Genomic DNA, 27768 nt, shown 5'->3' with positions numbered 1-27768 from the left:
GTGTGTAGCTTTTTACTGGTCCAGTCACACAGTCACCAGCTCTGTTTACGATCTGGGCAACATCTTCTGTGTGCAGCGGACATCATGTTAAACGTTTTGATTATTGATTGATCACAACAATGAGACACCAGGCAGCAACAAGTAAGAGTTTCTGGTGGATTTACTGGGAATGAGAATCCTTTTAAAACAGACACTTCCAACTAACAGCAAGGCTTATTTAAAGGGTTTGTATTAATTACAGAGTGCCATTTAATAGCAGAATCAAGTAACTATTTTACCTGGAGTTGTTATAAAAATGCCATATATGTCAAATATGACTTAAAGAAATTTGACTTTGTAATTTAACTTCTTCGTATTGGGCCTCTGTCTCTTTAAAAACTCCTGCTCTTTCAGAAACTCTTTCCGCCTTCAGGAAGTCATCACAACATGGCTCCTGTATTAACCCTTTAGCAATGTTTTTAGCAGCATTTCACTGAGAAGTAGCTCATTTAATGAGCTCAGCAAATGCGCAGCACCAGCAGGTGTTTGCTAATTGCTGCTGGCTAGTCTGAAGGAGCTGAGTGGGGGAGGGATGGTCTGTGAGCTGGAAGCTAGGAAACTGCAGCTCTCAAGAAGAGCTGTGCCTCGATAGGCGGGGCTAGGTTCACCCAGGCGTTCTGCACAGCTGAATGGTTGCCATGGAGATTAGAGGATGCATGACAGAGTCAAAGCAACACTCCAGTTTTGTTTCAATGAGGGAATAATAAACATGATGCAAAACTCAAAAAAGTAGATTTTACATATTGTTTCCTTTCTAAACTCATATTTAGCTTTACAAACAGCAAAACCCATTTATAATAACAGGGACTTTTAAAAACATTTTCATGGTGATTCCATGATTTCAGATATTTATGGCAAATCGACGGATCAGCTGCAGTTTTTTTGCACTAAGGCATAACTGTGAGTTTACTGCAAATTTTCTACAGATGGTTTACGTGATGCTAACGCCCACATTTCTTACTCAGCTTTACTTGATGTTAAGTTATATTGTGATCGACATGGCGAGTAGCAAAAAGTCACATTTATCTTCATACGTAAGCGCTTTTGTTGCAAAATTCCTTGCAAATGTTTTCAAATTAGCTCCACAAAATCTGTGATGTTGACCTTGATTTGAACTCCTGAACTAGACCATCACAGAATCTTTGTTTGTTTCTGCTTCTCTCAGTTTCATCCCCAGAAGTTAGTCAGCTGTATCGAGGTGTACTGAGTTTTTTTTTGTTTTTTTTTACTAAAGCTGCTATAAAATTTCCATCACCATTCATCTAGTTTAAAGCCCTTTTAATGAGATTGCACAGCTTCTTGCTTGCAGGAAAGACAAAATCGATATTTAACTTATTAACGTAGCACTCCTAAATGTTTTTCACTCTTGAATAATCTTTATTGTGGTGGAAGGATGGAAATCAAATTGTTTAAAAATGACTTTATAGTTCTTCACAAATAAATAGGCTGTGAGAGTTGCTTGGTCTTTAAGGTCACTTCTGATTTCTTTCCACCTTGACATTGTATTAAAGCGCCATGCAAAAAACAACAAAACAAAAAACAGAAATACCACATGATTACCTGAGAAAAATATAATTGCTTTGAATCTTGCAGCTGCACATTTCAAGAAAGTTAAAAGAGCTTTGCTGTACATTAATGAGTCGAAACGATGCATGAATGCTGTTACAAAATGCAGGTTGCATTTCATAAACACGACTAAAACTGGAAAAAAAAATCTTCAATGAAAGTCAGTTTGTCATCAGGACAACATTTTGCAGCAGATTACAGCAGCCGACTGCGAGCGTCGAGAGCTCAGAGTCCACAAACATCTGTCCAATTAGCGAGGATCAGCTGCTTCAGAGAATCAACACTGATTAAAAATGCAAAATTACTCCTGAGTGTTCAGCCTCCTTCTTGAGATTATTGATGTTTCACACTGTTAGAGTTAAGATGATAATGCATCCACTCTGCTGTTCAGGTGTTTGAAAGAAAGTCGCTAAACTCTTGGAGTTGGTTTTTGCACAGAGAAACGGATTCGCTGCTTCTGAAATCAGGCCAGCTTTGCTATTTTCATCATCATCATCAGCAGCAGCAGCAGCAGCAGCAGCAGCTCGCTGGCTTTAGGATGCCGTGAAATAAATGAGAGAAAAGCTCGTTCATGGCTGACCCAAAAACAAAAAGGAAATAGATGAAAAGCTGGCAGTGTGGATTTAAAAGTCTTTTGTAGTTTAAAAGGGATTATGATGCAAAAGACTGTGACGGATGGATGGACTGTTGCATGACCTTAAAGAGGCCATTGATGATTGAAAACCATCCAGTTCTGCAAGGAAGAGCGGGTCAACATTCCTCCACGTCGATTTAAAACACTCCCTGCCTGGTGTTGAGAACGTTTGATGGCATTTGTTGCCTCCAAAGATGGAACGGCCAGTTATTACATTTAATTTGGAAGCTCTGTGTTACATAAAGCCAGGTCGTTTTGAATAATTAGTCCCAAAAACTTAATTGATTATTGAGCTTCTGGTCTTATTTCTAAGATGATTCTAAGATTTTAGCTGCTTGCGTCAAAGATCCAAGTTTCACTAACAAATTCAGAGATTTGCCGTGTAGCTTTGCCTTTTCTTCACCACCACAGAAAACTATGAGGCCCCAAAAACCCAGATCTGCTTCTTCATGTCCTGCTCCATGTGACCAGGCCGTCGTTTCAGAACAACATATATGCAAATGTTGAGACAAAGTTTAGCTTCAGAAAGCCTGAAATAAAGAAAACGTTAAAGTAAAGTAGTGTGACTAAACACAAACCGCTGCATATTACACAGAACCATGTTTACTAGCTAGCATGCTATCAGCACGCTTGCAGCCAATAGATAAATGGAAACTCATATCATAAAATGAAAACAAGTGACAGCACATACCTGTGTGGGTTGCCTAGTGACAGCTGCTCAGTCAGCTCCTGTCCAGATTCCTGTTCCAGATAACGGCCTTAACGTCCTCTAAATCTCTCATTGTGTGGTTTAGCAAAAACCATGAAGCAGCCAGGCTCACTTCCTTCCTTATCATTACATATATATTGTTTATTTTGCTTTAAAAGCGGAGCACTAGCTGTTCAGCTGGTGTCAAAATCCTATTTCTTTTGTCAAAAATAGATAAAACATTGAAAAGGTTGATAGTGGTGAGGAAAAGCTTTTAACGGAGTAACACAGAGTCCAAAAAGCTGATTTTGTTAAATTCTGACCAGCGTGGATAAATGGGGGTAAACAAGCAGCTGCTGTGTTATGGAAAACGTTGGTTTGTTATTGTTCTGTTCATGTTTCGCTGCAGGAGCTCCAGTTTGAGCGGCTGACCCGGGAGCTGGAAGAGGAGCGGCAGATTGTGGCGAGCCAGCTGGAGAAGTGCATGCTGGGAGCTGAGTCGCCAGCGGGAGACAGTAGCAGGTAGATCCTGTCTGTGTTTCTCTTTTGTCACGACGATTTAAATGATTTCATCTAAGAAATGCAGAATTAATTTATTTCTGAGCGTTGTCTAGACACTTACATTGTTTCTGTTAAACTTGTTCTCAGCTACAGATTTCTGTTTATTTGCTTTGATCACATAAAAAGCATCTAATAATCAAAGACAATATAAGAAATTATTTTTTATTAATGTTGATTAAAGCTGACCAAACCAATCTGACCCACTGTGAAAAACTCCTAAAAATAAAACTGGTTGTTCCCCCATTTTAGTGATTATTTGAATCAATAAGCCAATTGATTTAAACCTGAATAAATGAAATCCTCACCTGAAAACTGCTGGTTGTATTTACCCAGGTTATATTTATCTGATATTAAAATTAGTTTTCTGACGGATTTGAAACATTGAAATGTGACAGAAAAGTAGAAACAGAAGAAATCTGCATGTTTTCCACAGCGCTGCATATATTTTAACAACTTTGATCCAGTTTGAAGAAACTCCACCATGAATTCAAACTTCTCTGCCCGGTTTGAGTTTATTGCAGTTTTATGTTATTTAATGACTCCAGAAACACGATGAGCGGCTCTTCAGTTCTGAGTTCGGCTTTTTGACATGAAAGGAGCGACTTAAAACTAATTACTGTAAAGTTTTAAGGTTGTTTCACAAACCAAAATGACATCTGGTAGTTTTATATAAAATGTGAAACCCTGATAAACTCTCAACAATTCAGATTTGGACGGGTTGCTTTCAAAACGTCATTTATTTTCCTTTTGTTTTTTGTTTTTAAGGGTAAAGTGATTGTTTTTTTTAGTTAACAGAATCTTCTTCCTCCCTCCTGGTTTGACTGAACATTAAGTATTCCTCTGTGATCTAATTTGCCCTCTGCTCTCCTGTCTCCTCCATTTCCTCCTCCTCTTCTCGGTTACCAAAGCTCTTCTGAGAAGTCGTATGCATGGAGATCTGCAGGTATGCTTTCTTATTTTTAGCTTGATATGTTGTTTGCAGTTTGCTTCTGTAACCTTCAATCTGAAGTTTAGCTTGAGGCTTCCTGTATTTTCCTAATCCTGCAGCTTCAGATAGGATCAAATCTTTATAAATTTGCCACCCGGGCGGCATCGTTTTTCCAGATGAGAACGCTTCATAGCCTCCAGAGGACTGAGGGTTGCTGGCACGCAGCACCAGCCGGTCAAGCAAAACAAAACAATATTTCCGACTCTGACCGTGAGCTTTGAATTGAACCCATTTACTATTCTGTCAAAGATCCTTCTCCTCAGATGTCAGCGCTATTATTCACATTATGCATCTCCTGCAAATCTGATAATCAGTTATATAAAACCCTAAATGAAAAATTTTGCCGCTTGTTTGACTTTAAGACGACTTTGTGAGTGTTTAGCATCTTCCCTCCTCTCGAGCATTTGAATCCAGAGATGGACGTTTGGCTCACAGGGATGTTGTGTGACAGGTGGAGAGTCTCAGGGTGTGGCTGCAGAGGCACCAGGGCGCCACCTGGAGGTGGAGGAAGGACTGTACCTGCCTGAGGGGGACCGCGCCTCCCTGCATGACAGTGAGGGTCCGTCCACATCCACGAAACACGCAGAGGGGACGCTGACGTTTCAGACAGCAGAGCAGATTGTTTCCAGATTACAGTGAAACCTTCTTGAAGACTGAAGTAGTTTTTGACAATACAGCATCTTTGTGCTTTAAAAGTGAGAAAAAATGTTTGTAATGTTTTGCTGTTTCTGTAGGATTTAATTGGAAAAGATCAGCAGGTTTAGCGGCTTGCTGCTCTGGAGGCTGCAGCTTGGTCTGAACAAAAGTTTAAAATGTTTAAAAGAGTTGGAAGTCTTTCTGGAAGTGGATGTCTCATTAAATACACAGAGAAATGACAAAAAAACCTCCAACAACTCTAAAGTTAATTTGGTAAACGTTAAACACTTTGTCGCATCTCATGAGTCGTGATCAACAACTGGATGTTACTACTGGTGGAAAAGACTTATCATGTTAACAAACTTTTTTTTTTTTTTACATTAGCTGAAGATCAACAAAGTTTTGCACTTATTTGTAATGGAAACGCAGATAGTGACGACTTATAAATGCTTGAAAACGAGTCTGAAAATGTTTGAAGGAAAACATGGCTGCCTGATGGAGGCTCCGCCCCCTTCCTCTCTGCTGCCCAACCAACAGGCTCTGTTGGTAGTAAAACATGTAGAGGGATTATCAGCTGACATCACGTTGTGCATGTCGTTCAGAATGCATGCAAGAATACATTAATCTAACTATTTACTCTATTTACAATTAGGCTAATAAAATAATTTACAACGTGCAGCTAGCGCAGATCGTTTCTCTTTGCCCGGCGCAGCTCCTGAACGCAGCTTTGTGGCGTCTGCAGTTATCAGAGGTTTTATTTTCTTTATTTATCACCTGCCTTGATGGATGCAGCTACATTTTCATTTCCCTCTAATAGTGACCAGACTAAGAAGAAATGATCTTATTTGTCCTTTACACAATAAATATGAATTCCCTTTTTAAAAAATAAAAACTTACACTTTAGGGAAACCCTATTTCAGTGCCCTTATTGCTCAACATGTATATGTTTGTCTTATATTATTTATAGAGGAACTCGACATATCATATCAAACTGCTTTAATATCATTAGTTAGTAAAATCCGACGTTTGGGCCATTTTCTCTCACACCTGCATTTAATGCTTAATGAGATGCACCTCATTCACTCATGTCAGTTTAGTAGCATAATTTATTTTATCACGATGTTGTAAACAGTTGTAGTTTGCTGATAACATGCTAAAACATCAAGATAAATGCAGGTTACCATGGTAACCAGTGAACGTTTAACGGCTCTTGCTGCAGTAAAGTTTTGAGTGCATCTGCTCTGTTTACAAAATAAGCCCTCTGTATTTTGGTCAAAAAGGCATTTTTTCATAATTTAATCAGTAACATCACATAATTAATTAATGTTTCTGCATGTTTAACCTAAATGAAGAACAATTCTAGCTTTTTCCGGATCACTAAAACACCCAGAAACTAAAGTTTGCCTCCTCTCTGCTCCTCACGTTTTATTTTTAGCCATAAAACTTCCACACCTGCAGCTCTGCGTTGCAGCTGCAGCGGCTCCCTGTTGGACAGTAGGAACCTTCACTGGAGCGTTTGACACTTTGCTTCCATCCTGGCAGCATGTGTTAAACCGCCAAAGTTGGGCGGGTGATGGAGCGGAGCAGCGGAGCAGCTGGTGTGGCTGTAAATGCTGATTTGAGCCTTGTGTTTGTTTCCTTTTTCCCCACACTTTTAAATAATTTATAGGAATTGTCTCAGAACCACGGCTCGTATTTATGATTCTGAAAGCCGATTAACCTCCGACGTTCTGCGGTTAATTCCCACTTCGGTAAATATGCACAATCTGAAATGCTAAAACAAATTGCCTTTGGGCTTATTTGTATTCCATACAGTTGGAGTGGTCTCAGAGTATAAAAATATCCCCCACATGCTTCCTCCTCCTCCTCCTCATCCTCCTCCTCATCCTACAGCAGAAAGTAGGACAGCAGATTGTTCAAGGAGCAACATAAAAGCATAAGGCACATTTCCATGCTATTTAACAAATCTATGATGATGTGGCGCTGTAATTATTTTGTGTTTTTTCAGGGTCAGGAGGTCATTCAGCCCACATGACCTCGTATTCAGACAGCGGGTACCAAGACAGCAGCGTCAGCTATTACAGCAACCAGAATGTGGTGCGTTCAGAACCTCGACCCTCGATATCCAGAAGCCCCAGAGCAGAAGGTCAAGCCTCTGGGCAGGTAGAGTTTGACCTTTAACCTCACTTTCATCAGTCAGTCAAGTTTGTCTGTACAGCACATTTCAGCAGCACGGCATTTCAAAGCGCTTTACATCAGAAAAACACAAAAAAATATAAAGTTATAGAGCAAACAGTCAATAATTGAAACATTACTTGATTAATGTTTCATTTATGATGTTTCAAAAGCAACTCCAAACTTAAAGTCAGTGTTTCGGCTGTTTTACAGTTTTCTGGAAGTTTGTTCCAGATTTGTGGTGCATAGAAGCTGAATGCTGCTTCTCCATGTTTGGTTCTGGTTCTGGGGATGCAGAGCAGAACCAGAAGATCTGGGAGGTCTGGAAGGTTGCTATGACAACAGCAGATGTTTAAGTCGTTCAGTCATTTATAAACTTACAGCAAGTCTCAGTGGAAGGACTATATAAGTGTGCTCTCCTGTTTCAATAATCAAGAAGACTTGTCCTAGTTGGTAACTCATGCGGTTAAACCACTGGTTCAGCTGCTGGTTCAGCTACTGGTTCAGCTGCTGGTTCAGCTGCTGGTTCAGCTGCTGGTTCAGCTGCTGGTTCAGCTGCTGGTTCAGCTGCTGGTTCAGCTGCTGGTTCAGCTGCTGGTTCAGCTGCTGGTTCAGCTGCTGGTTCAGCTGCTGGTTCAGCTGCTGGTTCAGCTGCTGGTTCAGCTACTGGTTCAGCTGCTGGTTCAGCTACTGGTTCAGCTACTGGTTCAGCTACTGGTTCAGCTGCTGGTTCAGCTGCTGGTTCAGCTGCTGGTTCAGCTGCTGGTTCAGCTGCTGGTTCAGCTACTGGTTCAGCTACTGGTTCAGCTACTGGTTCAGCTACTGGTTCAGCTGGGACTCAGCACTCATGTAACTAGAAAGTAACTGGATGGGATTGAAATTATTTAAATTTATCCTCCTATTTTTATAAACAACTGTCACATCAGTAGACATAAAAACATAAAAACATAAAATGTTCCAGAAATCAAACAATACAAATTATTATTTCTGTAAGTGATCTACTGTAGCTTTTGTACTTAATATTTCACAATTAAAACCAGGTATTTACTTCAAAACAAATATATAAGTCTCATTATTATTATTATTAGGAATAAAAAAGTGGTATTTTATGACATGAATAGGTCTGTAGCAACAACAAATTCTACTGGACAGTAAATTGTCCCAGTAATTATTGCAATAAACAATAATAATGTTGATTTGAAAGCATTTTCAATGGCATAATCTAAGTTTCCCCTCTTAAAGACCAATAAATGTTAATTATTTGTAAAGAACACTTCAAACTGAAACCGGAAGATTTTTAATATCCAAAATAAAACTCAACAACCAAAAATAACAAATAAAAAGGCAATAAAAACCACATTTAACCAAAACCATTAATAAAATGGATTATGAAGTAAAAACATATTCATCAGAATAGAAATTATTGAGTTAATTTTGATTTGTCATTAGATTAATTGCTTATTATGACAGGCTTAGTCATAAATGCATCCTATCTAGTTTCAGCCGTTTGTCTGTAATAATTTATAAGTTAAACTAGCAACTCGATAAATGCTGCAAAATGCTGTAAAATTATACAACTATTAGATCTGCAAGCATTAATTTCTGACACCCTGAATATAAATATTAGTTTCTTACTATTTGTGGTAACGTATTAAGCATAATGGCTACTGGATTTTGAGTTTGTGAGTTAAGAAATATGTAAATTATATTCCGGTTTCTATGAATCGTTCATCTTGGACAGTAGATTAAATCTTTTAATGTTCTTCAATTTCCACTTATTACTGTGAAGCTTTTTAGATGAAAAAACCCCGATGTTAAAAACCCTCATTTCAGGCGGCTAACATAAAGAGAGCTGGACAAAAAACTATAAAGCTCAACCATGGCGACTTTAAGGAGCCACACAGGAGGAGAATATATTCTCCTCTCACTGTTTCCACCGGAAACAGCTGCCTCCTGTTTCTTTTCTACTTCTGACTGACAGCAGCGACTGCATGCCTGGTAATTATTGCCATGAGCATCATGTCAAGTTATTCCCCACCTTTAAAGTGTCACATTATTCTCTCTGTGACAGATGAAACAGGAGTGGCAGATATTAATGAACTCATTTCCATTTTCTCTTAATTTAGCTGATGCTCGGTGATGTTTTACGCCAAACATGCTTCGATTTTTAACGTGTAGCCAGTGCATCAAATCAGTTAAATTAGATTACATTTTCTTTGGTTTATCTTTATTATTTTTTGTTTATTAAAGGTAAAACTGTATCACTGTCTCAGGTTCTGCTGGGCGCTGATGGTTTTTGTGTGTTTTTCTGCACCATAAAGCAGATTTTCAAGCCCATTAGCTTAAATTAATAACATTTCCTCCTCAACACAAGCACACTTTAATAGTATTCCCACAAACATAATGACCTGTGAAAATTAAAGCCCATTTATGGAAGGAGTAATAAAAATAGAGTCCTTTATCAGACTAATTAAATGTCACATTTCCACTGGATTGGGAAGACTAACCTATTTTTTTTTTCCCAGGCATCCAGTCGGATGTTGAGGAGAATGGCTTCCCTCCCCTCCAGGAGCCAGTCGCCCGGCTGCGGCACGACCGGAACCGTCTCCCCGTCCCGAATCTCCATGCGAACATCCCAGGGCAGCACCTACGACTCGCCCATCCTGTCTGAGCCCAAACCGCTCGCCGCCGTCTTCCCCGGCACCACCATGCCGCCCTCCTGCCCGTCTCCCACCTCCCCCAGCGACGCCACCCAGGCCCTGGGAAACGGAGGAGGCGTAGGAGGCGGCGGCCGCCTGGGCTCCACCCTGTCCTTGATCGAGGGGAGGGCTTTGACGGGGTCTCCGCTGCGTTCAGGGATGACGGCGATGCCTCAGCATTACGGCTCCACGCTGCCCAGACAGAGCCAGTCGCTGGCCTACGGCGCCGATCCGTACGGCCTGTACCAGAGGAGCGCCCTGCCGCGGCCAGACAGCCTGATAGGTCAGTCAGAAATACGACCACATACCTCCTGCTGGGATGCAAACAGTTAATCAGCCTGCCATTGATTATCGATTTACGGCTGAGTAGTGGGGCGGATTTATATAGACAAAAACAGGAGTAAATTCACACCAAAAATCTCAGAAATTTCCTAGAATAAACAAGGACATTTATGAGTTTGAAATGTTTAAAGTTTGCTTGAAAAAACTCGGAAACTTGGAAAATGTATGAATTTTCAAACTCATACATTTCCTTGTTTTTTCTAGAAAATTTCTGAGATCAGTCTCAAAATAAATTGTGGAGATTTTTTCTCACAAATTTATGACTTTCAGAGTTCAGAAATGTCCTTGTGCTTCAAAGAAAATTTCTGAGATTATTTTCAAAATATGAAAAATTTTCTAGAAAATTTTCAGAGTTTTAAAAGACGAAATTTTTCCACTTTTGTAGCTCAAAAATTTTTCTTGCAAACTTTTGTCTCCGGGAGCTCAGATATTTTCTTGTGTTGTCAAGAAAATTTCAGATTTTTGGATATTTCAGAAAGTTTTTTTTTTTTTTTTAGCAAATTTTTAACTTTTCAAACTCATAAATTTCCAAGTTTTTTCAAAACATTTTTTAGATTTATTTATTTTTTAGCCTTTTTGTATATCTATAATGTCTGAAAGTTGAGTATTTGTGAGAAAAAACTCAGAAATTTTGTGATTAATCTCAGAATTTAAAATGTTCGACTTCACACTTTTTGGTGGAATAATATAGGAAACACCTGCTGGAAACGGTTAAAAACAGAATAATACAGTTTTACAGCTTTTGCTCCCTTAAAGAAAATAAAATGCTGCTCTGTTTCTCTCAGAATGCACTGACTGATGCAGACCTCCATCGTTTGAATCTGTAATACGAAAGGAAAGGTCGAGAGGTCAGCTCTCACCCCAGGTCACAATCTGAGCAGGAAATCACTGCTGGGAGAGAAAATGGTCTGGATAAACTTGACACTATTTTCTGTGTTGGTGTAATAATTTAGTTTTGGTCTGAGTAAACAGTTTTTACGGTGCAGAGTCACTTACTGTATGCAGACTCGGATTTCTCTTCCTGCGTTTGCAGACGAAACTTTTCCAAATGCAGCTGAATTTCATGATGCAAGCTGGTGTAAAAGAGGAAGACAGAGGTTTCAGTCTGAGCCGAGGCCTCATGCTAACAAAGCTGGATGCTGTGATTGATGTGCAGGAGGAAAACAAGCCAGAGAGACTCAGTAGCATGGAGTGTAGAAACACTCAGCATGATCAGTGGGATTTCAGGCTGTGAGGAAACTGTTTTAGTATCAACGGTTGCAGCTTCACCACATGGTTTTTCTAGCCTTCAACAACCTTCAGCTGGATGTCCGATCACTCTTTAAACCTAATCCTCAGATTTTCAGCAGGCGAAGCCTTTCTGGGAGCTTAATATTAGTCGGCTTTATCCTGCTTGATCATTGTGATGCTGGATTTAGATTTTAATGTGAGGAGAAAATGCAGCTTGCTTCACAGCTGGTTCACTGTTTTTTGCCATTTCAGCCATTAAAATTTAACAGCGGCCCATCTAGCTTGTAATGGTTTTCTTGCATCATATCGACTTTTTATTTTGGCTTCACTTCTTTGTGGTATTGTTTTCTTTTCAGCCAGTAAACAGAAATTTCTGTTTCCATTTAAGATAAAACACTTAAATACATAGTTTTAGGGTTCAAATTTTGTAAAAAGAAAAGAAAAGAAAACAAAAAAAAGGCCTATTCAGCACATTTTGTGATACAATTGTTAAGTGATTGATCAAAAACTAATCAACAGATCACTGTATTGATATTTAGTCAAGCAGAAAGAACTGAGATTTTCACATGTTGATGTTAGAAGTAATTTTAGCTTCTACAAATGATAAAATGCTCACTAAATCAATGATATTGTTGCATTTTAGATATTTAAAAATATTTTCTTATTTGAAAAATTTATTTTTTTAACATTGCATAAAAAATGCTTATGTAAATGAAAAATCTGCAAATGATTGTTAGTTGCAGCCTTATTCCCTCTGAATCTGCACCAGCTGTAAATTACACAGAAAACCTTTGAATTTTCTCTGGGTTGTCGGTTCATCAGTCCTGCTGATTTATTATTTCTCATCCTGCCGTCACCGTCGGATCAAAGAGCGATCTAATGGTTCTCGTTTTTGACATTTAGCTGTAACTTTCTTCCGCGGCCAGATGATGGGCAGCTAATTGACGTCCCTGGAGATGCGATCCTTCCTCTTTGTGCCTCTCTGATTGGCTGAGACAGCCGCGTCTTGCTGAGAAACTTGAGAAAGGATTATTTCTGTGCTGCTGCCAGAGTCTTCGCTGAGCCCGGCTTACAAACGTCTTTGAGGCGCACTCGGAGCAAATTTCCCACCAAAAAAGAAACGCATCAATGTAGCTTTGAACTGACTGTGTTTAACTTTGGCACCAGGATCTCTCCGAGCTGAAAAGTCTTTCTTCTGCAAACATTAAGCCAGATTTATCATCCCTCCTGCTTTTATTAGCTGTTTATCGACGGCTCTCCCTGCTGAGGCTGCAGAGACGCAGATTTACTCCTGCATGCTGCCCAAAGCCGCTCACTCTGACCCATATAGGTCCGATTCTGTCGCAAAGCCCGACGCCGCACAGATGGTTTTCATCCTGTTTAAATCGAGACAGAGCTGCAGACGCTTTCATGCTCTTTTATGGTTCTGCATGTGTGAAAATGCGATAGAAATTCCTGCTAAGTGGCATATATGTTGTTTCCAGACTTATTCTGGGTTACCCTGCAGATCCATGATAATCCCAGATTACATGAGGGAGATAAGCAATAGATGGAGCCACATGATTAGGCCAGTAATAATAGTAGCTTAGGTAGAGACGGGGACTCTGCCAACGAGCAGACGCTGACTGGTGAGCCTTTTTATTGCGAAAAAAACCTTCACTAAGAAGTGTTGTTGATGTTTGGGAGAACCAGTTTGGAGGCGTCTAAACTCAGCAGAAACTATAAGGAGCAAAGCACTGATGTATGGTTTTAACAGAAGAACAAAACGGTATTAAACAGTTTCAAAAACACATCAGCTGAAACTGCTTTAGCATTTAAACTGGTAGCTTGAAGCTGAAATCCAAGTGAAAAACTTTTTTTATTTTGTTTCTCGTTGGACAAAACGTTCTTGTTGTCCTCCTTTCTCACTTAAATCCTATTTAAACTAAAGTTTCCTTTTCTTTTAAGGTACTTTTGAGTCTTTACCTTAATTATTTTAACTGTTTATTAGATGTTTTTAATGAATCATCACATGGATTTCTCATGTTTTGTATCATTATTGATACGTCAGGCAATAAATGTTGGATTTCATGGCACACTTAATAAAAATGATTACAGTATTATATAATAGTATAATATTTTTGATGGTGTTTTTTACCCATTTGTTCCACTAATTAAGCTAAAATCCTACAAAACCCAACTTACTGTACTTATGTTTTATTAAAATAATGTTTATTTTAATCAATCTAGTGCAGCTTGAACCAAAAAAAAAAATCTACTTTGTAAAAACATCCGAAAACATTTGAAGAAACATAGAAGTGAATTTATTCTCCTGGGGACTGTAGGATTGAGTCGTCTTCATAATTAATGGAGTTAAATAACATCCCGTTTCATAACTGCCGTAATAATAAATGAGTCGGTCCAAACCTCTCCTCTTGAAGCAGCCGCTTCCTTCTGCCTTCAAAATCCTCTAACTTGCAGATTACAGATCTGCTTTCTGCAGCTGAAGACTGAGAAGGGAGACATAAATGTCCCGACTGTCCCAGGCTCACAGTTCTTTATGTTCTGCAGTTGATCTTAACAGGAAATTTATGTAAATCATAAAAAAAGAGAAGCGCAGCAGGGAAATGACTCCTTCATCACCAGCTTTATGTGCAAATCTTTCGCTTGAGCTGCTCAGCTGAGTCTGTCCTCCCTCCCTCTTCTGCCCTGAAGCCTCTTTATAATTGGGGCGCTCTTTGAGCTGATCTGCTGCGAGATTGGAGGATGGAAAAACCCTTCGCCCCGTTTGTTTGACTTGCTGATGCCAAGGCCTGCAGCAAACCCAGTGACCAGAGTCGTGGTGCGGATCTTTAAGCCGAACGGCGAATTCTCTCCGCTTTGCATGCAGGCTTTTTGCACAAAGTCTCCATGAAATATGAATGCTTTCCACGAAAAGGTGGAAAGCATTCATAACTATAACTAACTGGAATTATATTGAGTGTTTATAAAACTAGCTAAAACATACTGAAGTTATAGATATAATATCCTGTATTTTTGTGTTTTTGAATCTGTTAGTTTTTGGAACTGATGTGAAACTGATTTTCACGTCAGACTTATGCTAATCCGCAAAATGGCGACAGCAAAAGTTTGAAGAAAACCCCAGTTAGTTGAAAATGGCATCGTCTGTTAAATACTCAATCAATTTATACATATTCACAATGCAATACTTTTCTAAATTCTGCACCTAAAACTCAACCAAAGCATGAAAAAACTAAAACTACTTCTATGACTAGCCAATGATGATGCATAAAAACGAGCAAACACACTAAAAACTGACTGAATTAGACAAAAAGTCACATCGATATAGAGCTAAACTGTTAGAACCCAGATGATTAAAACCGTTTGCACTGATCTACAGTAATAATTGATCAATAATTAGACAATAAGGTTCACGTTTTGTGTTCCTGCAGGGCTGCACAGCTCCTACGCCGGCCACGGGACACAGATGGACCCCGAGCTGCGGGCCGCCCTGTCACCAGACTGCCAGATGACGCCTGTTTTCGACGACCGCTCCTTCCAAAGCCCCCTGTACCACAGCCCCACCCACGACCCGCAGGGCTCCCTCTACAGAGCAAACGCAGGTACTGCACCCTCACAACCACCAGAAACAGATGGAGAATCTGAGTGATGCAGCAACACGAAGCAGCTTTTCATGTCTAGACTCTGAAAATGTTGCTAATTCTTCCAGTTGTATTTCCACAGACTCTCATTTAGATTTAGGTCTGGACTTTGACTAGGTCAGATTAAGCTACACTACAGCTTCTGGCTGCATGTTTAGAGCTGCTGTTAATTGGAAGATGGAGTATCAAATCTTTTTTAGCCTTTAGGATTACTCTCACCTTTGACCTGCTTCCCTTTCCCTGGATCCCGTAGCATTATGCTGCCACCATCGTGCAGCTGGCTGCACTGGACCAGCAATCCACCAAACACTAAAGAACAGAGCATTGTTTTAATAAAAATGCTTTAGGAGTTTTTATGAGATGTTTTGATGCAATATAAGTGTAAAATTTCCAGAAAAAATAAAAATTATAGTGTAAGGTATAGATAGAAGTAATTTTTCTTCATATGTTGCAGACTTTGGTCGTTTTTGACAGAAGGTTCAATTAAAATAATTTTACTAGTTTCCCAATTGAGACACTAGTAAAATTATTTTAAATCAAAAATGTAATCAAATGTCCAATATTAGGGATAATAAGAGAATCTTTTTTTAGTTTGTTTGCTGGACTGAAGGTAAAAATGTAAAAGTCATTGACCCAAGACTAAAAGAGACATTTTTATCCTCAGAATATTTTTCACTTTTATGCACCACTTTGTGTTCATCTTTCTCATAAAACTTTATGGTTGTGATCAAATGTGAAGGGCCTCAATGCTTTTACTATGTTCACATAATATAATGAATTTTCTCAACCTTTCAACAGTAATAAACCTCCTAAATAAATTTCAGTTCATCTGGTCCCAGTTGTGGGAGGAAATGTATTTTTGACGCCAGTCTTCAAAAACAGAAGACTTCAGATTTCTCCCAGCGCATTAATTTGCATTTAAGTCGTATTTAAATGGCACAAACAACCTGATCTCCACACCAAAGCCTGCCACTCCCCTCGTCTTAAGGCCTTTGCTTCTCCTCAGATCATTTCTTAAAAAAAAAAAAACTCTGTAAAATGTGGTTTGCAGGCTGGGAAGCTGTGATTATTATTGCTCCCTGAGGTCAGCTCTTAATTAGGCTGAAGCCTTTCATGTTCCTTTGCAGCTTCCTAATGGAAAGAATTACAGCTGAGCGCTCTGTGGAGGGCGATGGTGAAGTATCCGAGGAGCCATTTTAATTTTGTTTAGTCATTATTTAAGCTGCCTTTCAGACATTGTGTCCAATTTAAATGGTTAGTCTCCTTTTAGAGCTCATAACGTGTTTTTTTTTTTTGTATTTTCTAAACTCAGGTATGGGGACCCTTCCTCGGACCACAAGCCATTGCGGCACGCTGCCGTACCAAAGAAGCAGCTACGGGCTGAGCTCAGCGGCGGCGTTCGTCGACTCCGTCAGGGTGTCCACTGAGCCTGTGTACTCCCACAGACACTCGGCGCTGGTGGACCGGGTCATCACTCGCACGCCGTCCATCGAAAGCATCCACAAGGACCCCAGGTACTCAGAAACCGCACTAGAAATGTTTCGGCTCTCCTTCACAGTCTCCTGGTTGCTTCTGTTAAAGGCATTTCCTGTAATTCAGTCAGTAAATGTTCATATTCTGAAATGTATATTCAGGCTAATAAGTATTTATCAAAGGAACAAAGGTATATTGATGATGGAACTGACTCTTTATCATCATTGTGGACAAATTTTGACCCAGTTTTCTTGCATGAATTGTTTTAATTCTGCAACGTTGGAGGATTTTTACGTCTGGACTTTGACTAGACCACTCCAAAACCTTCCATATGTTTTTTTTTACCATTTAGAAAGGGACTTTATGGTGTAACTTCACAACCTTTTCCAGACTGATAATGTCAGTGACTTTGTTTCACATCTGTTCTTGATTTATTTAGATTTTGGGCAGGTTTGTGACGTCTTTTTGCCTACTTCATGCTGTCGTTCAGGTCCTATTCAAGGGATTTCTTGATTCTGAGTAACTGAATCAAAAATAAACATGATCTCCGCTAACTTTAAACGCTACACCAATGCTGTATTCAATTGAAGGTAATCTTCTGTTTTTGTAAAGATTTGGATCCGAATTACATAAAATATTTGTGCTTAGTTTGCAAAAGTAGGCTGACAATTGCAGGAAATATTTAAAACTATGAGTTTGAAATGGAAAATATTTAGAGGTTCTTATGAAAAATTATGTTTAGCTTAGTTGGAATCAACGTCCAAAAGCAACAAACTGACCCGCGATGTTGTCTGGGCTCAGGGAGTTTGCGTGGCGTGACCCGGAGCTGCCAGAGGTCATCCACATGCTGCAGCATCACTTCCCCTCCGTCCAGGCCAACGCCGCCGCCTACCTGCAGCACCTGTGCTACGGAGACAACAGGGTGAAGGTGGAGGTAAGGTGACGAGGCACGCTGGGAGGCGGTCTGGATAAAAATAAGACGATGCGTCACAGACAAGCGTCACTCTGAGAAAATCTGCTGCTGTTCGAGTTTCATGAAGTAAACGCGGTTATATTTCTCTATTCAGGATGTTTTTCATTTTACTTTCCTTTATCCATCGCTGCTCTGGGTGTTTCTAAGCCTTTAAAGTTTAAATTTGACTTTTTATGAAAGGCAGCCAGATTCAGAGCCAAAGCACCATCTGCTCCAAAGAAAACGTCACCTGACATCGGAGCCAAACTTTCTCTGCTCTGAAATCCTGCAGCCAACGCTTTCACTGTGGCTTCATATGCAGGAGGCTTTTAATGTCGCAGCATTTCCTTGAAAATGAGTCAGGCTAGAATGATTTATCAACTAATTTAGTCACTGATTAATCATTAACCAGAGTGTACAGATTAAAAAAAAGGGCAGAAAAACTCCCTCAGATTAGAGATTTAGTAAAATCTGTACAAAATCTACATATACATTTTGCATTTAAGGTTAAAATTCCTTCTTTTTCTGTAAATTTGTTCAACTCATAACTGCTAAAGTGGCATAGCTTCACCTGGTTCAAATTATGTTAAAATAATTCAGTCTAACCCAAAATTAAATTAAGAAATGTTATAGATCTGTATCCATTGTTACAAATGACAAATCGTTCGCTAAAGGAATGATGTTACTGCAATAAAATGTTCATTTTCTAAATTAAAAATTTATTCAATTATTTAGAAATACATTAGAAGATGTATTTCTAATATTGAATTTAAAAAAAACTTAAGTTATAAAATGAAAATGGATTTTTTTTTCATTCGGAATAATCAATAGGTTAATCAATAACTAAAATAATTGTTAATTACAGTCCTAAAAATGAGGTTTTAGTTTTACTCAAGACACACAGTCAGCTGTTCAGTACTTTAAGAATAACACAAACGGAGCTGTTTGGTTTTGGATGTGTAGGTGTGCCACCTGGGAGGGATCCAGCACCTGGTGGATCTACTGGATCACAAGACGCCGGAGGTCCAGAAGAGCGCCTGCGGAGCTCTGAGGAACCTGGTGTACGGCAAAGCCACCGACAACAACAAGGTGGCGCTGAGGAACTGCGGCGGCGTTCCGGCTCTGCTGCGCCTCCTCAGGAAAACCACAGACAACGAAGTTCGCGAGCTCGTCACCGGTACGGATGTTAGCTTCGGCTAACCCTGCTAAGCTAGCTAACTGCAGCTGCATCATGTATGTGCTGCGATATGATACAATCCAGAACAGCAGCTTTCCTCATGACACAATATGTTGTTACACGTTTCAATCCAATGTGGTATGTTATTTATTTATTTAAAAAAGACATAAAAAACTAGTTTAAAAAAAACAAAACAAGAATGATAAAAAATAAATAAAAAGGTTAAAATATTTTCCGCACAAATCTGCAGCTTGAACAATTGTCGGTGAGTTCAGCCTTGCTTGCAATCAACTTATTTAAGCTTTATGTATATTTATTATAGCAGACTTTTGATTTCAGCACCCAAAATGACTAAAATCTGTCTCCAAACCCAACGTGACACTCTGAAATCCCGCTGTGAGGTGCGTGGGAGTTCTCCTGCTAGCGAGGCCTGTCGGCCAGCTGGCCAGCTCGATGACTGCGCGTCGCTCTGCGGCGCCGTCTGACCGGCTGGCTGGCTCGCAGGCGGCGCATTAATCCGTGGATTGGCTGTTCGGTGGGAGGTGAGAGTGGCAGAGGCTTAAACACTCGCCGCACACTGTTGGCGGAGCGGATCTCGGCACAGCCGCCGGGACAGATGCTCAGATAATGTGCTTTGGAAACAGGACGGCGCCGATGGCGCGGCACATACTGTCGAGCACCAGCGGATCTGAAGCTGCTAGAAACACAGAGACGAGTCCTTTCACTGAGAGAGCTGCTATTCTTAAACACTCAGCTCTGGATTGGGATGATTACAGAGCGGGCTGCTCCGTTTCTTTGAAGATGCTCTTCAACAACTCCATGCACAGTGCTTCACGTTCACAGATGTACCTGCATGGTTGAAACATCACTTTATCTACCCTGTTTTATAAGGAAACCAAGTGTTTCTGATCTTGTTTCTAAAGCAAATATCCTCGTGCAAGATCTCAATGTTTGTTTCTGATTGGTCAGGCGTCCTGTGGAACCTCTCCTCCTGCGACGCGGTGAAGATGACCATCATCCGCGACGCCCTGAGCACGCTGACCAACACGGTGGTCATCCCCCACTCGGGCTGGAGCACCGCCTCCCACCGCGACGAACACAAAGTCAAGTTCCAGTCCTCCATGCTGCTGCGCAACACCACCGGCTGTCTGCGGTGAGCCGCGAATCAAACGCACCCCTCACAACCTAAACTAAACCGTATTAAAAGTATATCTTGCGGTTTTCAAGCACATTTAACTTTCTTGTATTTTCTTTTACCCTTTTTTTTTAGACCTACAAATTTTTTTTTCTTTTTTACTTTGTTTTGTTAAAATATTACATTTTTAATTTATTGCTGAGCAGGTAAATAGAAAAGAATTGACTCACAATGAAATAATTTATTGTTTTAATTGAAAAGTAGAAATGAGTTGAAACAAGGTAGAATGGCCTAGTCAAAGTCCACTCTTTAATTTTGCAAAAAAAAAAAAAAGATGTAGTTCAAAGCTGATAGATTTACAGCTGGAAACTAATGTAACCAGGGTGCATAAATATCAACATAAATCACACTTTGTTTTGTTTTTATTTGTAAAAAGTGTTGAAAACTGTCTTTTTATCTTCCACCTGTCTATTATGCTTCACTTTGTTTTTGTGTATCACTTAAAATCTAATTGTTTCAAGCTTGTAGTTATAACATGAAAAAAAGTTACATTATTTTGATTCTGCCTCGTTAAGCTGCTGAGCTGCTTGATGTTTTATTATGTTGATCACTTCCATCTGGATTTATTTGTCATCTTAACGATTCTATAACTCTGCAGATTTTGTCCAGCTGTGAAGTGTTGATGCGTCTCATTTAAAAGCTTTTCTTGTACATTAATTAATTTAAGGTGAAACAATCAGCTGCTTTAAAGTGCAAAGTGTGTTAATCCCAAGTTTAGCTGGTGCACAGATTCTCCTGAAACTCCATCCTCTGCAGCCTGCAGCGCTTCCCTTCACTCACGCTGATGTGCAGCTGTAGATTGATGGTATAGAAATGCATTGTGGGAGTTCAGTGCTGCTGTGCGGTCGTTCCGCTCCTATTGGAGGGGCGGCTCCCTCCTCTCCTGTATCCGGGCAGCTTTCAGGCCACCCTGTGGGGGAACCCGCGCACTGCAGCGCCGCCTGAACCGCCGGTGTGTGTTTGTGTGTCAGGAACCTGAGCTCGGCGGGGGAGGAGGCGAGGAGCCAGCTGCGCTGCTGCGAAGGCCTGGTCGACTCGCTGCTGCACATCCTGAAGGCCTGCGTCAACACCTCGGACTACGACAGCAAGGTGCCCGCCGTCATGCTTCTCAGTTTATTCCCAGCAGGAGAGAGGCAGAGGATCAGGGCCGGTCCTAGAAATGATTAATGCAGGGGCTGCTACTGGCGGGAGAAAGGGGGCCATTTGTAAAAAATAAAATAAAATAAAATAAAATAAAAAGAACAAAAAGAAAAACATATAAAAAGTTTGAACAACAACCATTTTATGTAAAAAAAAAAATAATAGAAGAAAATCAATATTTATTTGAGCAATTAAAAATATATATTAAGGGAGATTTTTTATTATAAGGGTTCTGATACAAAAATGAATAAAACTGAATAAATAATGAATAAAATATATATTTTAATTCATCCTTATTAACATATCAGTATAAAAAGAACAACAAATGTAAAACACTTATATGTATAAAAATAATCAGTTTTATTATTATTTTATTTTTTTATTATTGTATTATGAGTAAAGCTGTGGGAAGAAGTCTGACAGTTTTTTTGTTGTTTTCATCAAAGGTCGTCTAAAATTTATCCATATATTTAATATAAGTAATAATTTATGTTACTTATATAAAATGTAGCAAAGACAGACAATTTTATGGAGAAAACATTTTAATTTAACAGATCAACAATCTGAACTTTTTAGAAAAAATATTTTTCTATTTATTATTAGTGGTGGACTCAGATATTCATATTGGGGAGTCTAATACTGGTGGCTCATGCAAAAGACATAAAAATATATTACAGTTGCATTTTATTGAGTTAAGCATATAAAAATAATTTTTTTATGCAAAACCAAAAGCCTGATTTGTTCTAGCAGAAAAATTTTACCTTCAGTTGTGGTCCTAAACATATATAGAAATAAAAACTTTATGTGGTTTCTAGAAACTTTAAATAAGAACAACATTGTGTATTGCTTAAAAGTTAAACAAAACAATATTTATCTTTTGGTAATTATTGGATTAAAATTCAGATTTTCCAAATATTTTCATGTGGCGCCACCTTCAGGCTCAAATTATAATTCTTTATTTTCATGCAGCTAAAAAAGAAAAACGTTTCTCCCCTTCAGATTGTGGAGAACAGCGTCTGCACCCTGAGGAACCTCTCATACCGCCTGGAGGTGGAGATGCCGTCCTCCCGTCTCCTTGGCAACCAGGAGCTGGACACCCTGCTGGGTTTCTCCTCGCCGGTGAAGGAGCTGGACTACCTGTGCTGGGGGAAGAGACGGCGCGGCAGGAAGAGGGGCGGCTGGCCCGAAGGCAAGGTATGACGGCGGAGAAAAGAGTCGTTTCCTGATCTGATTCCTGAGGTTTATTGACGTCCTCTCCGCCCGGCAGTGGGACGGCATCGGCCCCATCCCAGGTTTCTGCCAGTCTCTGAGGGGGGCGGAGCTGCTGTGGCACCCCATGGTGGTGAAGCCGTACCTCAACCTGCTGGCTGAGAGCTCCAACCCGGCCACCCTGGAGGGCGCCGCCGGCTCCCTGCAGAACCTCTCCGCCGGAAACTGGAAGGTAGAACATCTCAGTTCTTCACAACGTAGCATTTTTTACTTCTGAGACAGTCCAGCTACAAAAAATACAGAAAAGAGACAAATAATGGCTTACAAGATATTCTCAAGCTCAAGAAGTGTAAAAGCAGTAACAAAATAAAAAAAAAAAACATCCCTAGATACCTGGATGTAAATAACATTTAACCTGATTTAATGCACAGTAATTGACATTTCTTTAAATTCCAGAAAACTGCAAAACAGCTGAAACACTGAGTTCCTTTAAATCTGGACTTCCAGTGTTTTTGTAACATTGTAATCTTTCCCTGGGAAATAGAGTTGTAATGGTTGTTTAATTTATTTTGATGCACAGATTTACTTATTCTTCTGAAATATCGAAACTGACATCATGATATTGTGACTATATGCTTTGTAAAATTTGCTTTCTTGTGACTCAATAAAGATAAAATTATTTTTCTTTTTAAATAATTTACCGTTCTTCTTTTCCAGGAAAAGTAAACTGAGTCGTATGGCAATCAGTTTGTGTTTTTTATCTGCAGTTCTCCGCCTACATCCGAGCCGCTGTGCGTAAAGAGAAAGGTTTGCCCATCCTGGTGGAGCTGCTGAGGATGGACAACGACCGGGTGGTCTGCTCCGTCGCAACCGCACTCAGAAACATGGCGCTGGACAGCCGCAACAAGGAGCTGATCGGTACTCTCACACGCTCAATAGTCAAACTGGAGAAGCAGCACCTGTATGAGATGAGTCTGTCTGAATATGTCAGGAAAGTACGCCATGCGGGACCTGGTGAACCGGCTGCCGGGCGGCACGCCCTCGGTACTGTCCGACGACACGGTGGCGTCGGTCTGCTGCACGCTGCATGAGGTCACCAGCCGCAACATGGAGAACGCCAAAGCTCTGGCCGACAGCGGCGGCATCGAGAAGCTGGTGGACATCAGCAAAGGACGAGGGAAAGGGTAAAAACAGAGGCTGCTTCCTTCATCAACTTTTAATTAAAGATGAACGGCAGAACGTGCAGCAGGCAATCACATGATGATTAACAGAAGTGAAGGAAGCTGTTTGGCAAGCCCAATGCTCATATAATCCAGTACAGCAAGTCCAGCACTCAAAAAGCCCAGTATGGCAAGTTCAATACCTATTTAATCATGTGTGTCAAATCCTGCACTTTTTCCAGTACGGCAAACACAATACCCATTTACTCCAGCATAGCAAATTGATTGCTCACATGATCATATATGTCAAGCTCCAGGCTCATATACTTCAGTATGGCAAGCCAAATGCTCAAATAATGCAAAATGGAAATTCCATCTTCATATCATTTATTCATTAAACCCAAAGGCTACAAATCCAGTATGGCAAGCCCAATGATCATATATCCTGTTCACATACAATATATTGCTAAAAGTATATTTTCTTGTTTTAGTATTTATTTCCTGTTATGTTTTGGTATTGGCTTTTTGGGGAACACTGAAAGTAAAATCAGGTTCTTTGTTACGGTGTTTCAGGTACTCAATGAAAGTAGTGAAGGCTGCTGCTCAGGTGTTGAACACACTGTGGCAATACAGAGAGCTGAGGAGTCTCTATAAACAGGTGGGTGGAAAATTTAACAAAGGTTCATGTTAACGTTTAAAACAGTCCAGTTACAAGCTTGATCCTCCCAGTGAATCTGACTTCTTGTTGTGATGTGTCACATGCAAACAGGACGGATGGAACTACACTCACTTTGTCACCCCAGTGTCCACCCTGGAGAGAGACCGCTACCGTTCCCAGCCGACCCTGCCCACCAGCCCTCTGCAGATGTCCCCTGTCATCCAGTCAGGTATGAAATGTGAGATAGTCCTGCATATTTTACCCTCACTTTAAGGTAAACATTTCCTGCTTTGTGTTCACCACCAGGTGGCAGTGCAACATCTTCACCCGCCATGCTCGGGATAAGAAGACACAGCTCAAACTACCAGAGGGCGCAGTCATCTATGCAACTCGACACATATTATGGAGACAGTTTACACAAACGGCAGTACACAGGTTGGTATTTTGGCGTTTCTCAGGGTTGTGTACCTGAGCCACTAATGCCGTGGTGTCCAAACTGTTTCCCCAGGAGAACAAAACTGGCTAGTTCAAGCTACAAAATTTATGAAATTGAAAATGCAAAAAAAAAGGGCTTTGAACTGTTACCTTTTTAATGGAAAAAGACCATTTGTAAATGTCTGTGGGCATCAATTGTTTTATGTTTTGTTGACCAAACTTGTACCAATCTTGATTTGTGGTCGAAAATCATTTCAAGGGCCACAAATGGCCCCTGGGCCACACTTTGGACACACCTGCCCTCCTGTTTTAATGCTAAATTGAAATGTCTGTTGACAGGGTCAGACAAGAAAACTCCCTATTTTATTGGGACATATTCCTCCCAGTCAGGAGAGGATATACGAAGATCACAGGTAAGAACTCACTTTTATAGATTTTTAATGATATTTCTGTCAGCCTGGTGTGGAAACAATTATTTCACTCCAATATTTCTCCGTAGCACCCAGAGCCATTCTACGACGAACCCGACAGGAAGAACTACAACAGCTACCGAATGTACCTGTCGTCGCCTCAAGGCTACGGCGAGGAGCCCTACGAGGACGAGGCGGTCCACCTGCCGTCCTCGCCCGACGGCTACGCCACCCAGTCGCTCCGGTTCAAAGCCAACACCAACTACGTGGACTTCTACTCCACCACGCGGAGGCCTTCCAGCAGGGCCAACAAGTTCACCGGGTCCCCCGACTCCTGGGTGTAGGCACAAACAAAACTCACACGCAGTGTGCGTCCAGCTTTACCGTGCGTTTCTGTGGGTCTTTGTGCGTGGGGAGTGCGCCGTACCGTTTGTCTGGGTGAAAAGTTGCGGATGCATGTGAATCTGTGTTGAAAATGGGCTGAAGGACCAGGATCGAATCGCTGTGGGCCAGAAAGTAAGTAGGAAAATCCAGAACTTTATCAGTTTAAACTCAAGAAGTTTGGTTTAGTTTGATTGTTTTGAGCCAATCAAACACGGCATGAAGGGAAAAACGTTTCAATACTTCAAATGAACGAACGCATCATGACACATTTTCAGCTCTAGTTCTGTGAAAAAGTATTTTCAATCTTTAGCCGGATAAATACAGTTTTTTTTATTTCAAAAAAATTTAAATCATCATTTAAAAACAGCTTTTTTATGCAGTTTCTTAATTAATGTTTTATGAGACTTTTTAAGTTACTTTTCTTTTCTGACCTCCTGTAACATCTAGCTGTACTGCAGTTCTAAACGTCTTTTAATTTATATTTAGTTTGCTGCGCTTGGCATGAAGCTGACCTTCACTGAAAGTAGCAATAATTCACAATCAGTGCAAACTAATTTATCCAGGAAATGTTGAGCTTTACAAAAGGGAAATGTTTTGCTCAACAAAGTAGGAACCTTTCACTGTGTAGATTGTTTTCTTTTCTGAATTAAAATTAAAAGCTCACTATCAGTGGAGTCAACCCAAAATACTTGGAATAAAAATCCAAATGGTTTAAACTGCATTTCTCAGATTTTTAGCGCCAAATCTAAGACATAATTTATAATATTTTTAATTTTATGACAAATTTTATTTAAAAACAAAATTTAAAGCCCAAGTGCAGCCTTCTAGATTCTCTAAGTGGCAAATTTTGGGGGGAAATTTTCTGTTGCAGGCATTTTTATCGCCTTATTTTTGTCTTTTTGTCACAAGGTGCATTTGGTAAGAAAAATGACATGAAAAAAGACTAAAGCAGCCCTGACGTCACTGTTTACTGGAGTGTTTGTTCATGTTAACTGACTCATTTTCCTCTGCAGTAAAAATGTGAAGTGTGTTGGCTTTATAACATAGATATTGTCTGCCACTGTTTCATGGACACAAGAGAGAAGGAGCTTGTTGCAGCTGGGAATCCTGGGAAAATCCGGGATTTATCCAAAAGAGGATAAAAGACGCCTGGAGAAAAAAACCCGGGTTTGGAGACACCTATCATCATTCTGGGGAACCTTTAAAGACTCAGAACAGGAGTTATGACTGTAACTCGTCTCTTCATGTTGGCCACAAGTGCAGTAAATATATCATAAAGTATGTTAAATATGTGCAAAAAATATGTGAAAATCTATTTGTACAGATACACTGGAATAACTGTCCTGTTACATTGTTGTATTCAATATGTAGAAATTTCTATGTGATTGTGTGGATAAGATTTTTCTATTATTTGATTATTTTTTATTAATTTAATTGTGATCTGACCAAAATACAACATCTGTCTGTTCTGTCCAGAAATGATGACAGTAATGTGCAATGTTAAAGAGGGAAAATATATGTATAGGGATTAAAGAATATATCATAACAGTTCACTGGAGTTTAAGTCTTTCTTGACAATAATTATGATCCCAAAGCTTGAATGTGGTGTGGTTCAAAAAATCATTCTAATGTTTTTATCCTCATAAAGATTTTACTATATCTAGTAAATTGGTGGCACAATTCTACTACTAAACGTTGAAAACATGTAGCTTTTCCTAAATTAAATGTTCCAGATAAATCCTAAAGCACTAATTGATTTGGGTGATTTGTAAACTTTCAGTTTCATGAAATTCATGCTGCAGTTCAAGATTCCGCCACAAGAGGGAGACATCCTTTAGCCAGAAAGGTAGATTCTGGGTCCACGTGATGCTCTTATGGGCTGTTTGTTATTATAAATGATGATGTCATTAGTTGTAAACAAGGAGATGCTGCTGCAGAGTTTTTTTTTTATCTTGTATTTGTTTCCAGTTTTGTTCTCATTTCATTTTCAAACTGGGACAGACAAATCCTCACTTTCGCTTTTAAATATGCAAATCTTACTCACCGATATTTGTGACACTATTGGCCAAAATGCGGTTTATTTTTCTGTTGTCTTTGGACCCAACAAGAGACAAAAAATAAACGTGAACATGTACCATAAAGTGAAAATTTAAGTGAATGTGTTTGGAATGAGGATGCTTGCGGACTGGACTGCCCCCCCCCCTTCCCCCCACAAATTTTTATTAAAAAAAAGAAAAAAAAAAGAAAAAAGTTTTTACAATATTTTGAAATTTAGTTTATACTTTTTTTTTGACAAACTTCTGTTGTAGAAAAAAATGAAGTAAACTACATTTACAGCGAACCCTTGTTTATCTTAGGGGTTGCGTTCCGAACATA

The 27768-nt window shown here is 39.8% G+C and overlaps 1 protein-coding gene across 1 annotated transcript in view; it reads left to right on the top strand.

Moving 5' to 3' along the window:
• The window catches only part of LOC106910328 (plakophilin-4-like), a 34127-nt gene extending 7187 nt beyond the window's left edge, over positions 1-26940 (top strand). Inside the window, exons 2-21 of the mRNA XM_088013048.1 lie at positions 3337-3449; positions 4397-4431; positions 4928-5035; positions 7121-7275; positions 9813-10269; positions 14990-15160; positions 16512-16713; positions 17474-17606; positions 18588-18801; positions 19771-19954; positions 20968-21085; positions 22136-22330; positions 22404-22577; positions 23113-23263; positions 23337-23529; positions 24079-24163; positions 24275-24392; positions 24470-24598; positions 24938-25011; positions 25098-26940. Coding sequence (XP_087869174.1) covers positions 3337-3449; positions 4397-4431; positions 4928-5035; positions 7121-7275; positions 9813-10269; positions 14990-15160; positions 16512-16713; positions 17474-17606; positions 18588-18801; positions 19771-19954; positions 20968-21085; positions 22136-22330; positions 22404-22577; positions 23113-23263; positions 23337-23529; positions 24079-24163; positions 24275-24392; positions 24470-24598; positions 24938-25011; positions 25098-25352 — 3264 coding nt within the window. The 3' untranslated portion in view covers positions 25353-26940. The remainder of the gene's footprint in view (positions 1-3336; positions 3450-4396; positions 4432-4927; positions 5036-7120; positions 7276-9812; positions 10270-14989; positions 15161-16511; positions 16714-17473; positions 17607-18587; positions 18802-19770; positions 19955-20967; positions 21086-22135; positions 22331-22403; positions 22578-23112; positions 23264-23336; positions 23530-24078; positions 24164-24274; positions 24393-24469; positions 24599-24937; positions 25012-25097) is intronic.
• The last annotated feature ends 828 nt before the right edge of the window (positions 26941-27768 follow it).

This window comes from Poecilia mexicana, unplaced genomic scaffold (assembly GCF_051168715.1).
Source record: "Poecilia mexicana isolate PSO_F unplaced genomic scaffold, ASM5116871v1 scaffold_2, whole genome shotgun sequence".
In the NCBI taxonomy this organism is placed as follows: domain Eukaryota; kingdom Metazoa; phylum Chordata; class Actinopteri; order Cyprinodontiformes; family Poeciliidae; genus Poecilia; species Poecilia mexicana.
Note: the sequence above shows the minus strand (reverse complement) of the source record. Positions and strands in the feature narration are given on the sequence as shown.